Source organism: Micropterus salmoides, unplaced genomic scaffold, assembly GCF_014851395.1.
Source record: "Micropterus salmoides isolate LMB-PRFRI ecotype aquatic unplaced genomic scaffold, ASM1485139v1 Ms_hic_scaffold_13, whole genome shotgun sequence".
Taxonomy (NCBI): domain Eukaryota; kingdom Metazoa; phylum Chordata; class Actinopteri; order Centrarchiformes; family Centrarchidae; genus Micropterus; species Micropterus salmoides.
In genome coordinates, this window is record NW_024040374.1 from 9,304,871 (window position 1) to 9,317,224 (window position 12,354).

At 40.9% G+C, this 12,354-nt stretch overlaps 1 protein-coding gene across 3 annotated transcripts in view; it reads left to right on the forward strand.

Moving 5' to 3' along the window:
• Positions 1-12,354, forward strand: part of hmcn1 (hemicentin 1) — a 102,169-nt gene that overhangs the window by 64,177 nt on the left and 25,638 nt on the right. For all 3 annotated transcript variants that reach the window (XM_038715368.1, XM_038715370.1, XM_038715371.1), the window contains exons 39-53: positions 3,983-4,134; positions 4,403-4,526; positions 6,352-6,527; positions 6,698-6,794; positions 7,102-7,224; positions 7,303-7,458; positions 8,239-8,520; positions 8,670-8,837; positions 9,714-9,827; positions 10,091-10,177; positions 10,321-10,512; positions 10,635-10,808; positions 10,911-11,024; positions 11,272-11,417; positions 12,081-12,231. In XM_038715368.1, the coding sequence (XP_038571296.1) occupies positions 3,983-4,134; positions 4,403-4,526; positions 6,352-6,527; positions 6,698-6,794; positions 7,102-7,224; positions 7,303-7,458; positions 8,239-8,520; positions 8,670-8,837; positions 9,714-9,827; positions 10,091-10,177; positions 10,321-10,512; positions 10,635-10,808; positions 10,911-11,024; positions 11,272-11,417; positions 12,081-12,231 (2,256 nt within the window). The remainder of the gene's footprint in view (positions 1-3,982; positions 4,135-4,402; positions 4,527-6,351; positions 6,528-6,697; positions 6,795-7,101; positions 7,225-7,302; positions 7,459-8,238; positions 8,521-8,669; positions 8,838-9,713; positions 9,828-10,090; positions 10,178-10,320; positions 10,513-10,634; positions 10,809-10,910; positions 11,025-11,271; positions 11,418-12,080; positions 12,232-12,354) is intronic.

The window sequence follows — 12,354 nt, forward strand, 5'->3', positions numbered from 1 at the left end:
GTACCTCAGGCGCAAAAATCCGCACACTTCTACCTCTAGGGGGCGCTATAAGCAAGGTCAACGCGTTTGGGCTTGGAACTCCTGCCTACGAAGGTGGATATCAAAAACCTTATATCCACTCGTTCAGGGGATCGAGCTGAATCTCCTGGTATAGGTACATCGCGAAAACTGAATAAACTATTTTAATTAACTTCTCCGAACCCGCAAGTCCCATCAGCACCAAACTAGGCACGGATAATCTCTCGACCAAGTTGATGAAAGTTTGTAGAGGAAATTTTGATCCGACTAAAAATGTTGCAATTATAAGCTAACAAAACAGGAAATGACATCATATCTTTCGCTTTGGAATGGCCGATCGACACCAAATTTGGAACATTAATGTGGGACGCCCCCCCCTGCAAAATTTGGTGCAACTCGCCCCTAGGTGGCGCTATTTCATTCGTTCACCCAAATATGCCCATAGGTGGCGCTGTTATTGCAGATTAAAGACGTCAAAAAAAAATCCCATTGACTTACATGCATTTTATATCTCCATAACCACGAGTCTGATTCATACCAAATTTGGGGCGGTTGTTCCCCATGGGGCCCTGATGACACCTGAAAAATTTGGTGCAATTCGGCCTAAACGTGGCGCTATAATCGAAGTTCAAATACCCCATTCATTTCAATGTGATTTTCAACCAAAGAACATTTTGCCTCATAACTACTACATCGCACATTCATAAACCTTATATCTACGTGTTTGTGGGATGCTGCCGATTCCGATGGTATAGGACACGGCTCTGTACGATGACGTTATCATTTCGATAAATCGCAAAAACTGGAAAACCTATTTTAATCAACTCCCCTGAAGCCGCAAGTCCGATCGCCACCAAACTTGGCACGGACGATCTCTGGACCGAGCAGAAGAAAGTTTATAGAGGGAATTTTGATCCGCCAAAAAACGGCCGAATTACAGGCCAACTAATTTTAGCACAAACTCTAAAAACAGGATGTCCTGTCACATCTTACGTTTGCAATGGCCGATCTACACCAAACTCGGGGACCTTATCTGGCACACCCGCCTGAGGGGCTTTGTAAAATTTTGCGTCAATCAGCCTCTAGGTGGCGCTATTAATTGGAAATCAAATAACACTCCCATAGACATACAGTCATTTCACAACTCCGTAACCGCAAACCCCTTTCATTTATAACTCTGCTCATTTATTTTCCACGGGTCCCCCGAGCTGCAGCACGCCCTCCACGGGGCCAGGGGGGGCGGCTTGCGCCGGGAGGCTTGGATCCCACTTATAACTGCTTGCAGTTCTAGTTATTATTATTATTAGGCTTCATACCGCTTAGCGGTAGAACCCTTCTATATTTGTGTTTTAGTTATTAGGGTTCATACCGCGTAGTGGTAGAACCCTATTGTTTTTGTGTTTTAGTTAGTTTTTTCAAATGCAGCTCTCACACTTTTGTTCTCTTCGCTCTTTATTATTATTATTTATTCCTCCATTTTTTGGCATCTATCTTCTCCTGTACCGTTTGTCCTACAAACTTGGTTTCAACTTCAAATTGTACATCTTCTTCATGAGATGGGTGCTATTACCTGTGTTGCTGATATCTGTTATGGTTGATTTTATAGTAATATTTTTATGCATTTTAAAATTAATGTGTTCCTATGGGACTCCTGTTCCAACCTAGCGGGGGCGGAGTGAAGAAAGTTTTGCTAAAATTTGCTAATAAGTCTCCTATTTGTTCGAAATACAAAACAAATACTTTGTGATTTATGTATTTGTTAAACATGTCTCCTTAGAAAATAGTGTTTTATGTTGGTAATTGTCATTCTTGTGGTGGTTTACTCTAGAAACCAGGAGTGAAGTGCCTGTTTCATTTGATAAAAATGGATGCATTGATAGTTAACCTTTAGCCAGGTACATAATAATTTAGATGGTTTTCTGTCTTCCTCTTTGCTCCTCTAGTTCTTTAGCTTGCATTCTCTTTCTGCCCAATTGTGGTGAAGACCTGTGCTTTATATTTTTGTGTTCAGCTGCTCAAGCAGTAACTCGAATTGCCCAAATGCCAGCTGAAAAGCTGAATTTTTCAAGGCAGATGCACTTTACCATTAACAATACTTCAAAAAGCTGTGTGATCCAATAGCATAGTGGTAAAGAGACAGTCCTAAGAGTACCACTTCATGCTCCAGACATTGATTTGATTCACAATATTAATATATTATAGCTTCTGAATTCACACAGCTGTTTGTTGTTAGAACTTCATGCTTGCAAAAGGTGGAGTACTTACTGACGTGCAGTGGTTACTTTCAGAACTCTACGCTATTAGTCTTTTTAAGTGTAATCATTGTTTACATAAAATTAAGTCTTTCACAGGATAACGTTTTAGCTGTTTAGTTTGTTGTTCAACAGCGTTGTTATCAAATGAAACAGGCACTTCACTCCTGGTTTCAATAGTAAACCACCACAAGAATGACAATTACCAACAAAATAAACTATTTTCTCACCGACATGCATCATGGGAATTTTGAGGGATGGACTATATCACCCCGTCCCTCAGAATGGGGGAGGTGATGACGCAATGGATGTAACTACACATCGAGTTGACGCGGACCATAAGCTCTGTGATTGGTCGGCTGGGTAGCCTCGCAATGCCTCCGAGCTGACCGGAAGTACCCCGTGCTTTGAAGTAACATTTACTAGCTGCCAAAACGGCGACTGTAACACAGTGAATCAATATATTTGACCATCGCAACCCGAGCGAAATGACTCGTTTCGCTATCAGAATTTGATCCATTCGGTCGGTAACATTTGAAAAGGCTACACCAGCCGCACGTTTACAATTTTACCCGCATTTACGTTAGCGGAGCGCTAAACCGGAAGTTAGCCTGCTCGGCCAGCAAAAGTCAACACAGTGGATGCTGTAGCGCTACTGCCGACTAGCGTTTGAGGGTGTAATTGCAGACTGACGGACACACCTACGCACAAGTATAAATGCATGGCTACGTAGGAGTGTATAAGGGTCTTAAGACTATACCTTTGGTGTGAGAGACCCGGGTTCAAACCCCCACTGTGACCCATCCACCATTGTGTCCCTGAGCAAGACCCTTAGGGGTTGCTCCAGAGGCGTGCAACCTCTGACATGTCTAACGATTGTAAGTTGCTTTGGATAAAAGCGTGTGTTTTAGTTATTTTTATTTGTTGTCTGCTGCGTCGGCTCAAATTCCTGTGAGCTGGAATGAGCTAGAAACATGAAACTCACTGTGCTCTACAAAAAAGCCTCAAGGACTATTAAGGTCCGCCAAGAGTTTTTTCCGCCATTTTGAATTTTTTGAAAATCACATTTTTGACATCTCCTCCTAGACCGTAGTGGCCGATTGCCACCAAATTTTCAGTGAATCATCATTGGATCAAGCCTATTAAAAGTTGTATAAAGCATGTCAATATCTTAATTACTTTTCAAGATATGGACCAATGAACTTTGACAGGGGCGTGGCTCTGGACATAAATGACCACAAATCAGCAACCGTATGGCCAATCATCACAAAACTCACAGGCTATGTTCAGATAGGTGACCTAGATATACCTGGACAGTTTGATGTATATACGTCCCTAGGGTGCGATACAAGTGCAAGAAAGGTGCATAGCATTACCCAAATTACACTATAAATCCCATATTCATTCTCCAACCATCACAAATCTCTCAGGATATGTCCTTATAAGTAACTGAAACATGCCCTGAAAGTTTCATTCAAATCGACCACTAGGGGGCGCTATAAATGCATCGTAACTGGACGTGAAATGATACAAATCAAGCTATAGATCAGAAAATGGTTGTCCACTTGTTACAAAACTTGCAGGATATGTTTTATAACAATGTTGAACCATATGTGTGAAATTATTTTGATGGCAATATTGCGAAAAAAGGTTTGAACCCGGGAATTGCCGCTTGCGGCTATATTTCTTGCTAATTTTGTTTTTTCTTGCAGTGCCTCCGGTCATCTCCAGCCGAGGTGGCACAGTAACAGTTGTGGTGAATAAAGCTGCCAGGCTGGAGTGTGAGGCCACGGGAGTTCCTCTGCCCAGCCTCACATGGCTCAAAGATGGCAGCCCAGTGGCAAGTGTATCACATGGCATACAGGTGCCCATAAATCAACTTAAATAAATTAATCAATTCATGTTTCAATCAAGTAATGACATTTTCCTGCCATTCAAATTTGAGATGCTTAAGCCCAAAAACAACACAGTGAATGTACAAACATTATTCCAAACTTATTATATTGGTTTGTAATGAGGCAAAATGTGACATAATGTCTTATGGAGGTTAATTGTACAAGTGTCATAGAGACATTGTATTATTTGGTATTATTATTATATTTATTATGTTTTTTTGATTTGTGTATGCTTAGGTATTGTCTGGTGGCAGGGTGCTGTCTCTGAACAGTGCACTGGTTAGTGATACAGGCAGGTACACCTGTGTGGCTGTCAACGCCGGAGGAGAACAACATAGAGAGTACGACCTGAGAGTTTATGGTGAGTAAATCACCATTTGTCAGTTGTTGTTATATACATGTAGTATATATACAGTACATGCATGTAGTATATATACATACATATATACTTTTGGAAGTGACATTGTTAACATAGTCTTATTGTTGCTAAAATGCCAGAAATTCTCTAATTCCAGCCTTTCAAATGTTACGATTTATAGCTTTCCTTTGTCATGTATGATAATAAACTAAATATCTTTGTGTTTTGGACTATTAGTCACAGAAAAAGAAAACAATTTAAATATGTCAACTTCAGGATTTTTCACTATGGTCTGGCATTTTACTGACAAAATAATTAATCAATTAATTGAGAAATTGGCACATAAATCACCAATGAAAGTAAGTTTACGTTTACTTACTTTTGTATCAGAGATTGAATCTTTTATCAGCTTAACACAACATAACTTTCATCATCATCATGACCCAAACATAATAAGAGATGCACTATATTACAAATAAAGTAAGACCTTAGAAGTATTTTTTGGGGGGTGGTGCTTTGAAATGAACATTAATTTTAGTATAAAAGTAGCTGTAAAAGCTTAATTAGGTAAGTTGTTGGTAGGCACTATTGAGAGAACAGTACTTGTGTTCAGTTCTTATCCTTAGTCTTCCTGTTCATTACTTATATGTCTTTTCCTTGTTCCACTTCTTGTTTTACTGAGTAATGGTTATGTACTGTAGGATGTCTTTCAACCGAGCACCAGATCCAGCACGAAGCATAAATTAAAATACTAAAACAATATTTGAAAAACATTAGCATATAGGGGATTGTAAAGTCTGTGCTTGTGTGTGTCTGTCCCTGTATGTCTGTTTCAACATATGCAGGCATCTGCAAACATGCAAACATCCCCATGACATGCGTTTCCTCAGAAAGATCAAAAAGAGCTTGTCCAGAGAAATAGAGGCAGATTTGTTGTGGTAATTACTACCATTCTTCAACAGCTTCCTGTGTCTGGCCAAATGCTGAGCTGAGGGCCTGTTTCTGTCCTTCCCCAGTTACTTGTGCTCAGTCTGTTCAAAAACCATAATGCAGGGGAAATTGGCCACTAGTCATTTTCTAAACCAGGCCAGATTCACCAAAAAAGGGGGAATGTCTCATGAAAACCTTGGTGAAAAAACTTGCCACTTCAAGTAGATGTTATTTTTAAGGACTCCGATCTGCTGCTGGAATAGAGCCATTGTCATACATAGGGTGGAGACTACCTGAGTTGTTGCAACAAAGTTGTCACTTAACTTTTGTTTCACTGTTTGCCTCTCTGTGGCACAGAGGTGTGTGTTTTGGTCCCAGTAATCCTGTCCAGCACTAATTCAACCAAGTCAAGTTGCCCTTGATTTTAACCTTCCTTGGATAACTATGACCTGGATGACAGATCACAGACAAATACTTCTCAATCACAGGGGAACAAAAACATTGTTGTGGGAATTTCTGTGCTCCTGATTCATTATGCTTCTCTGTGCGCATGTTAGCAATTTCCATGGAGATTAGGTTTCATGAACTTCTTGGAAATGAATATACTCAAAAACAAATGGTACCACAAACAACTGGTTTAATAGTGATGTCATAGCCCAAGATGGAATTAGTACTTAAAATGCACCATATGCCCAGATTAACAGAGCTTGTGCATCTCAGGAAGTAATTATTCTGTTTTCTTATGAGGTAATATGAAGAGTTTACAGCATTTAAATGGCTTAGCAGGCTAACTTTCAATTCTTATTTTGTGTACATGGTCCTCTGTTCAGAGAAGATTTTTGCTGATAGAATCTGTCAGAGAAACATTGTCAGTAGCTTGCCTTCATGTCTGTCACAGTGCCACCTAACATCATGGGTGAGGAGGTGAATGCCACAGTAATGCTTGGTCGTCCAGTGGAGCTGCACTGCCAGAGCGATGCAATCCCTCCACCTACCCTCTCCTGGCGCAAAGATGGCCGCCCGCTCTTCAGGAAGCCTGGTCTGATTGTCTCAGCGGATGGCAGTGTGCTCAAGGTACAGCTAGAGTTAGAGACTATAAAATTGTTACAAAATTGCCTGCTAATTAAAACCTTTATTCATTTACTATTCACATTTTTTCACTTGTTTTATTTGCCTTATAGTTCAATGTGTCATTGTATTGTTATCTACAAGTCTCATGATTTTTCTGTGAATCTAAATGTTAGGTCAATAGTGCCCAGGTGCAGGATTCAGGCAGGTATTCCTGTGAAGCCACCAATGTTGCTGGCAAAACAGAGAAGAACTATAACCTCAATGTCTGGGGTGAGTTGGTCTTAATTTTTGGCTCCATTTGTTTGTTTTTACCAGATCAAGAATATCTTCTATCCTATCTTCTATCCTATCTTCTATTCTATGTTTAGGTTCCGTAGTTCGTTGGTGTAGTTTTTATATTGATGTGAAGTGTTGATACGAAACATCCTTTCACATTTTCACAAAAAAAGAGATGTCAAAGCAGTGTTTTTGCTCTGTTCAGTTTTGCTAGACTCACCTTTAACCTCAGTTAAACTAACTACCATGTAGGTTGAATGAGATTTGAGCGCCTTCTTTTGGTGTCCTGTTATTATTACAGTTTCTCCCAGTATACGCGGATCAGAGGAGGTTTCTCCTTTGACTGTGATTGAAGGAAGTCTAATCACTCTGGTGTGTGAGTCCAGTGGCATACCGCCCCCCAGCCTTACCTGGAGGAAGGACGGTAAGTGTATGTATGAGACAGAGAGACACGTGACATGTTACAACAGCAAACCTAACCTGTGGTCTGTGTGTGTCCCAGGTTCTGAGGTCAAGACAGACCAACGGCTCAGAGTTTTGTCAGGAGGTCGACAGCTACAGATCTCCAGCGCTGAGAGGACAGACTCAGCCTCCTACACCTGCACAGCCTCCAGCACAGCTGGGACCACTTCCAAGGAGTACAGCCTGCAGGTATATGGTACGTGTCTGCCAACATATCCTTGACATCTAGTGATCAAATACATTTTGATTGACTAGATGTTTGGGCAAGGGGGAATCCTCTGGTGTGAATGGCATGGCAGGCAGGCAATGGCGTGGAGAACAGGCCATGTGGCTCCAGAAACACTGACTGGTAACAGGCTGTTCAGGCACAGTGACTTACAGGCTGAGAGAGCAGGAGACAGAGGGTGCTTTTCAAGTCTCTTAATTGCATTCACATTTCCCTCACTTGCGTTTTTTCCTTGTGTCTAAGTCCCGCCCACCAGGGATGCATGGAGAGACACAAGGGGTGCTTCTCAAATCTATTATTTGTCGTTTCCTCACTCCTCAGAGCGCAAATAAGAGCAGAATAACTTCCGGTTCTAGCAAGGATCAAAGAGCAAGGAAATGACAAATAAGAGACTTTAGAAGCACCCAGACACACAGTTAGCAAGCAGGTAGTGACAGAAAACAAGAACAGGTACTGATAGCAACACTGAACTCAGCTGAATGCTGACTTGAGCCCTACGGTGCTCAACATAACAATCCAGCAGAAACTGGAAGGAAATGCAGGGCTCAGGCGGCACTGTTCAGGTGTGCCCACTGTTACAACCTGCAGGGAGGGGAGATAGAGGGAGAAGCAAGAAGGAGAGAAAGACAGAACGAGTATGAAGTACAGTATGAAATCATGTGGTACTAATATATACTTAATATACTTTGGATGTGTTTAGAATCTCTTGAGGGAGCATGTGCACCAACTCACTTGCTTTTCTCACTTCAGTCCGCCCTTCCATCAGACACAGCGAGGGTGACACAGATGACGTCGCAGTGACAAAAGGAGGCGATGTGACCCTACAGTGTGCTGCAGAGGGCGTACCACGACCAGCGGTGACATGGCTGAAAGATGGACGGCCTATCACAGGCCAGCATGGTGCCAAGATCATGAACGAGGGGAGGCTGTTGCAGATTAAAGATGCTAAGGTGTCAGACACGGGACGCTACACCTGTATCGCAGTTAATGTGGCAGGACAGGCTGACAGCAAGCATGACATCAGTGTACATGGTATGAATCATCAACTGGGTTTTAAGTTGTTTTTTTCTTTAATCTTTTTTATTGTTATCACCAATATTCAGTTTGGAGAGTTACAGTCCATCTCAAGGTCTCACATTTACTTTCTTTCCCTTTCCCTCATTCCATCTCCTCTTGTTCAGTCCCACCTAGTATAATTGGTCAGGTAAAGTTGCCAGAAAATGTGAGTGTTGTAGTGAAGAACCCAGTTGCTCTGAGCTGCGAAGCTTCTGGCATCCCTCTTCCTGCCATCACCTGGCTGAAGGATGGTCGGCCAATCAAAGCTTCCAGCTCAGTGCGCGTCCTCTCGGGTGAGTTCCTGTTTGACTTTCTGGGGTTTCTCTGATGTTGTGGGGAAGGTGTTCTTTTGATAAACCCAAGTTACACAATTAATAAAATGTGCAATATTTCAAACTTAATTGTTAAATGTTGTGTGTCATGTCAGGTATCTTTAAAGATCTTAGTTTAGTGTCCTGTCATGAAGGAACAGACTCAAGGAAAACCAAGAATTTATGTATTATAGTCTAAATCTTCAAACGAGTTGAACTATTTTGCTTCCCAGGTGGGTTTCAAAGGTCAAACAGTTGCAATACATCACCAGTAATAATATGTAATAGGATAATTGCAACTGGGGCCAAACTCAACAGACAGAGATTTGTGAAAGAAGACAATCAGGAGCAATTGCTTTGAATTGTGTTTAACATTTAACAAGATTTATTGGGTGCTTCCAAATTAAACCATCCTCCTGAAGTTAAGCACACAACCTACATTGCTTGTACAGAACTAAAAGTACCACGCTCAGTCAAGTTGGCCCCTTTGGTTTTTGACTACATTTTGTGCATGAACTCAGGATAATGGGAATTATTTGAGAACCCAATAAATGCCATTTTTTTTCTGAGGAGATTCTCGTGAACCCTGTTAAGACAAGGATGATTTTAAAGACAGAAGCAATCAGTCTTGAATGTCATTAAAGTGGTTTGTAAATGTTTTAACAGCTGTAAGCCTCAGAGTCTAAATTCTTTTTGCAAATAGGAAGGATTTACTTTCAACAGGCTTGAAATATTGTTTACACGTCCTGGGGATGTTTTGGTTTTTTGAAAAATGGCAGGTTTATGCTGACATAGCCTTTGAAAACATTCCATGACGACAATAGATAAATGATAATAATTGGCCCGATTAATCTCTAGGGGGCCGAAGCCTGCGTCTGATGCATGCTGCAGTAGAGGACGCCGGGAGGTACACCTGTATCGTGTCTAACAGTGCTGGAGAGGAAAAGAAGAACTTTGATCTCGACGTCCTGGGTAAAGATATAATTAATGTTGTAATTTAGTATTTTGTTAGATGGCATCATATTGAATGAAATGTCTGCATCAACTTCATTGTACAGATTAAAATACTATTAGTCTATGTTAGGAGTTTGTTTGTTTGTTTATTTATAAGTCATTTGATTTCATTTAATATCAACTTGAAGAAATTTGATGAACATGAATCTTACTCTTAAAGCTTTTTAATAAATGGGGAGACAGTGAGAACCTTGTAATTGATTTTCAGTCTATTTTGACAGTTCCACCAAGCATTGTGGACGAGGGAACTGTGTTGGATACTAAAGTGAAGGAGAAACACAACATTACTCTCACATGTGAAGTGTCAGGTAATTTATATAATTTAATACATCTAAATCATTTGTTCTGCGAATCAAAAATGATCTTGATCAATCCTTGATGTAAATGACATTAGAAATACAGTAATGTATATATATTACCACTTTGTTAACCTCACCTAATAATTTCCCAGGTAACCCTGTACCAGAGATTAAATGGCTGAAGGATGGACAGCTGTTGGTGCCTGACAGACGCAACCAAGTTTTGTCTCACGGCCGTTTCCTCCAAATCTCTGGGGCCCAGGTGGTAGATACTGGCAGGTACAGCTGCCTGGCATCTAACAGTGCAGGGGATCGCAGCCGGCATTTCAACCTCAATGTCCTGGGTACAAACATATCTCTTTTTAATCAGTTGAGGATCATTTCTAGAATTAATCAAAATATTTGAGATGAATTTAAGTAATATTCTTGAATTGTTTGCTCTGCTGTTCCTTCCTCTGTTTGGCAGTTTCTCCCACCATTGCTGGTTCAGGTCCTGATGGTTCTGCGGAGGAGGTGACAGTAACTCTGAGCAGCCCAACCTCTTTGTTGTGTGAAGTCCAATCCTACCCTGCTGCTCTCATCACCTGGCTCAAGGACGGCACTCCATTTGAGTCCAGTCGCAATGTCCGGGTCCTTCCAGGTTTGAGATCACATGTACATGATAACAGAGTCAAACTGAATTGAATACAGTAGTATAGTACGTATTTTGTCATTCATCACCCACGCTTCACCCTGCTCACAGGTGGGCGAACTCTGCAGATTCTCAATGCTAAAGAAGAGGATTCTGGGAGATATACCTGTGTGGCCACTAATGAGGCTGGAGAGACACTGAAGCACTATGAGGTCAAGGTTTATGGTGAGATTCCTGCATCTTTGAAAACATGCTGTATCTTTCATTACTTAAACAGAAAAAAAGTACAGTCTATTGCATAGGATTACATGACCAAGTAAATATTACTAAAATTGCTGCCAGACATTATCAGTTATCACATTTTTAACATTATTTTAACTTGTTAATGTACGATATGTAAATTCTTGACAAATGATGATCATATAAATATACTGTATGTCAGTGTAATCTAAAACATTTTTCTTGACTCCAGTTCCCCCTCAGATCAATAAGAATGATATCCCAGGGGAAGGACTGGCCCCCAAAGAGGTTAAGATCAAGGTCAACAGTACACTGACCCTAGAGTGTGCTGCTCAGGCCTTTCCTACACCAGCACTACTGTGGTACAAGGATGGACAGGTAGAAATCTGATTTGATTCTCGGCAGACTACTCTGGATGCAGAGTGTGGGAGAAGTAGATAAACAAAAGCAAGACAAGCGAAAAAATTGCGAAGTGGATAGCTACACACATGCATGCTGGTTAGTATTGGGGAAGATGTCAGTCTTAGGAACATTCACAAATCATAAAGTAGTCGCTTGACCCCACGGGGTTGCTCTGGGCTCCAGTGATCAGACAAGGAGACAAGCACTCCGTGAGTAAACAGCAGGAGACCACTTCACCTCACTCTAATAGTTTATGCTGCTCCATGATAAAAGAAAAATGTTTCTGCTGATACCTGTTCAGAAAGAAAACAGATTTATATATGTTAACCTGTTGCTCAGATGGTGCCTGTTATGATGTTATGATCATGGCTCTGGACTCTGATGGTAACTAGTTTTAACAAGCTAGATAAAAGGTAATGTCCTGGCACTGGCAAATAGGTTTGGTTTTATATTTGATTTGATTACAGATTTACAAGAAATATTTATATACAAACCACATGTTATTGCACTTTTGTGTATATAAATAAAAAGTGTGCAATACATTACTTTAGATTTCATTATTCATATATGTGTGTGTGTGTGTACCTGTGAAAGCTACTACTCTGATTCTCCTCTCTCATGCCCTTTTTTCCTCCACAGATACTGCAGGCAGATGACCATGTGTCCATTACAGCCAATGGACGTATCGTTCAGATCAAGCATGCTCAGGTGTCAGACACTGGCCGCTACACTTGTGTAGCCACTAATATAGCTGGAGAGGATGAGAAGGACTTTGATGTAAATATACAAGGTGAACTGGGTTGACTGATGCCGCTGTGTTAACTGAGACTTTTTGTGCATTTCATGGGCTCGTAGAGTTTTCTTGTGCTGTTGTCTCTGTGTTTTTATTGGAACACTAAAACTGCATATAGAA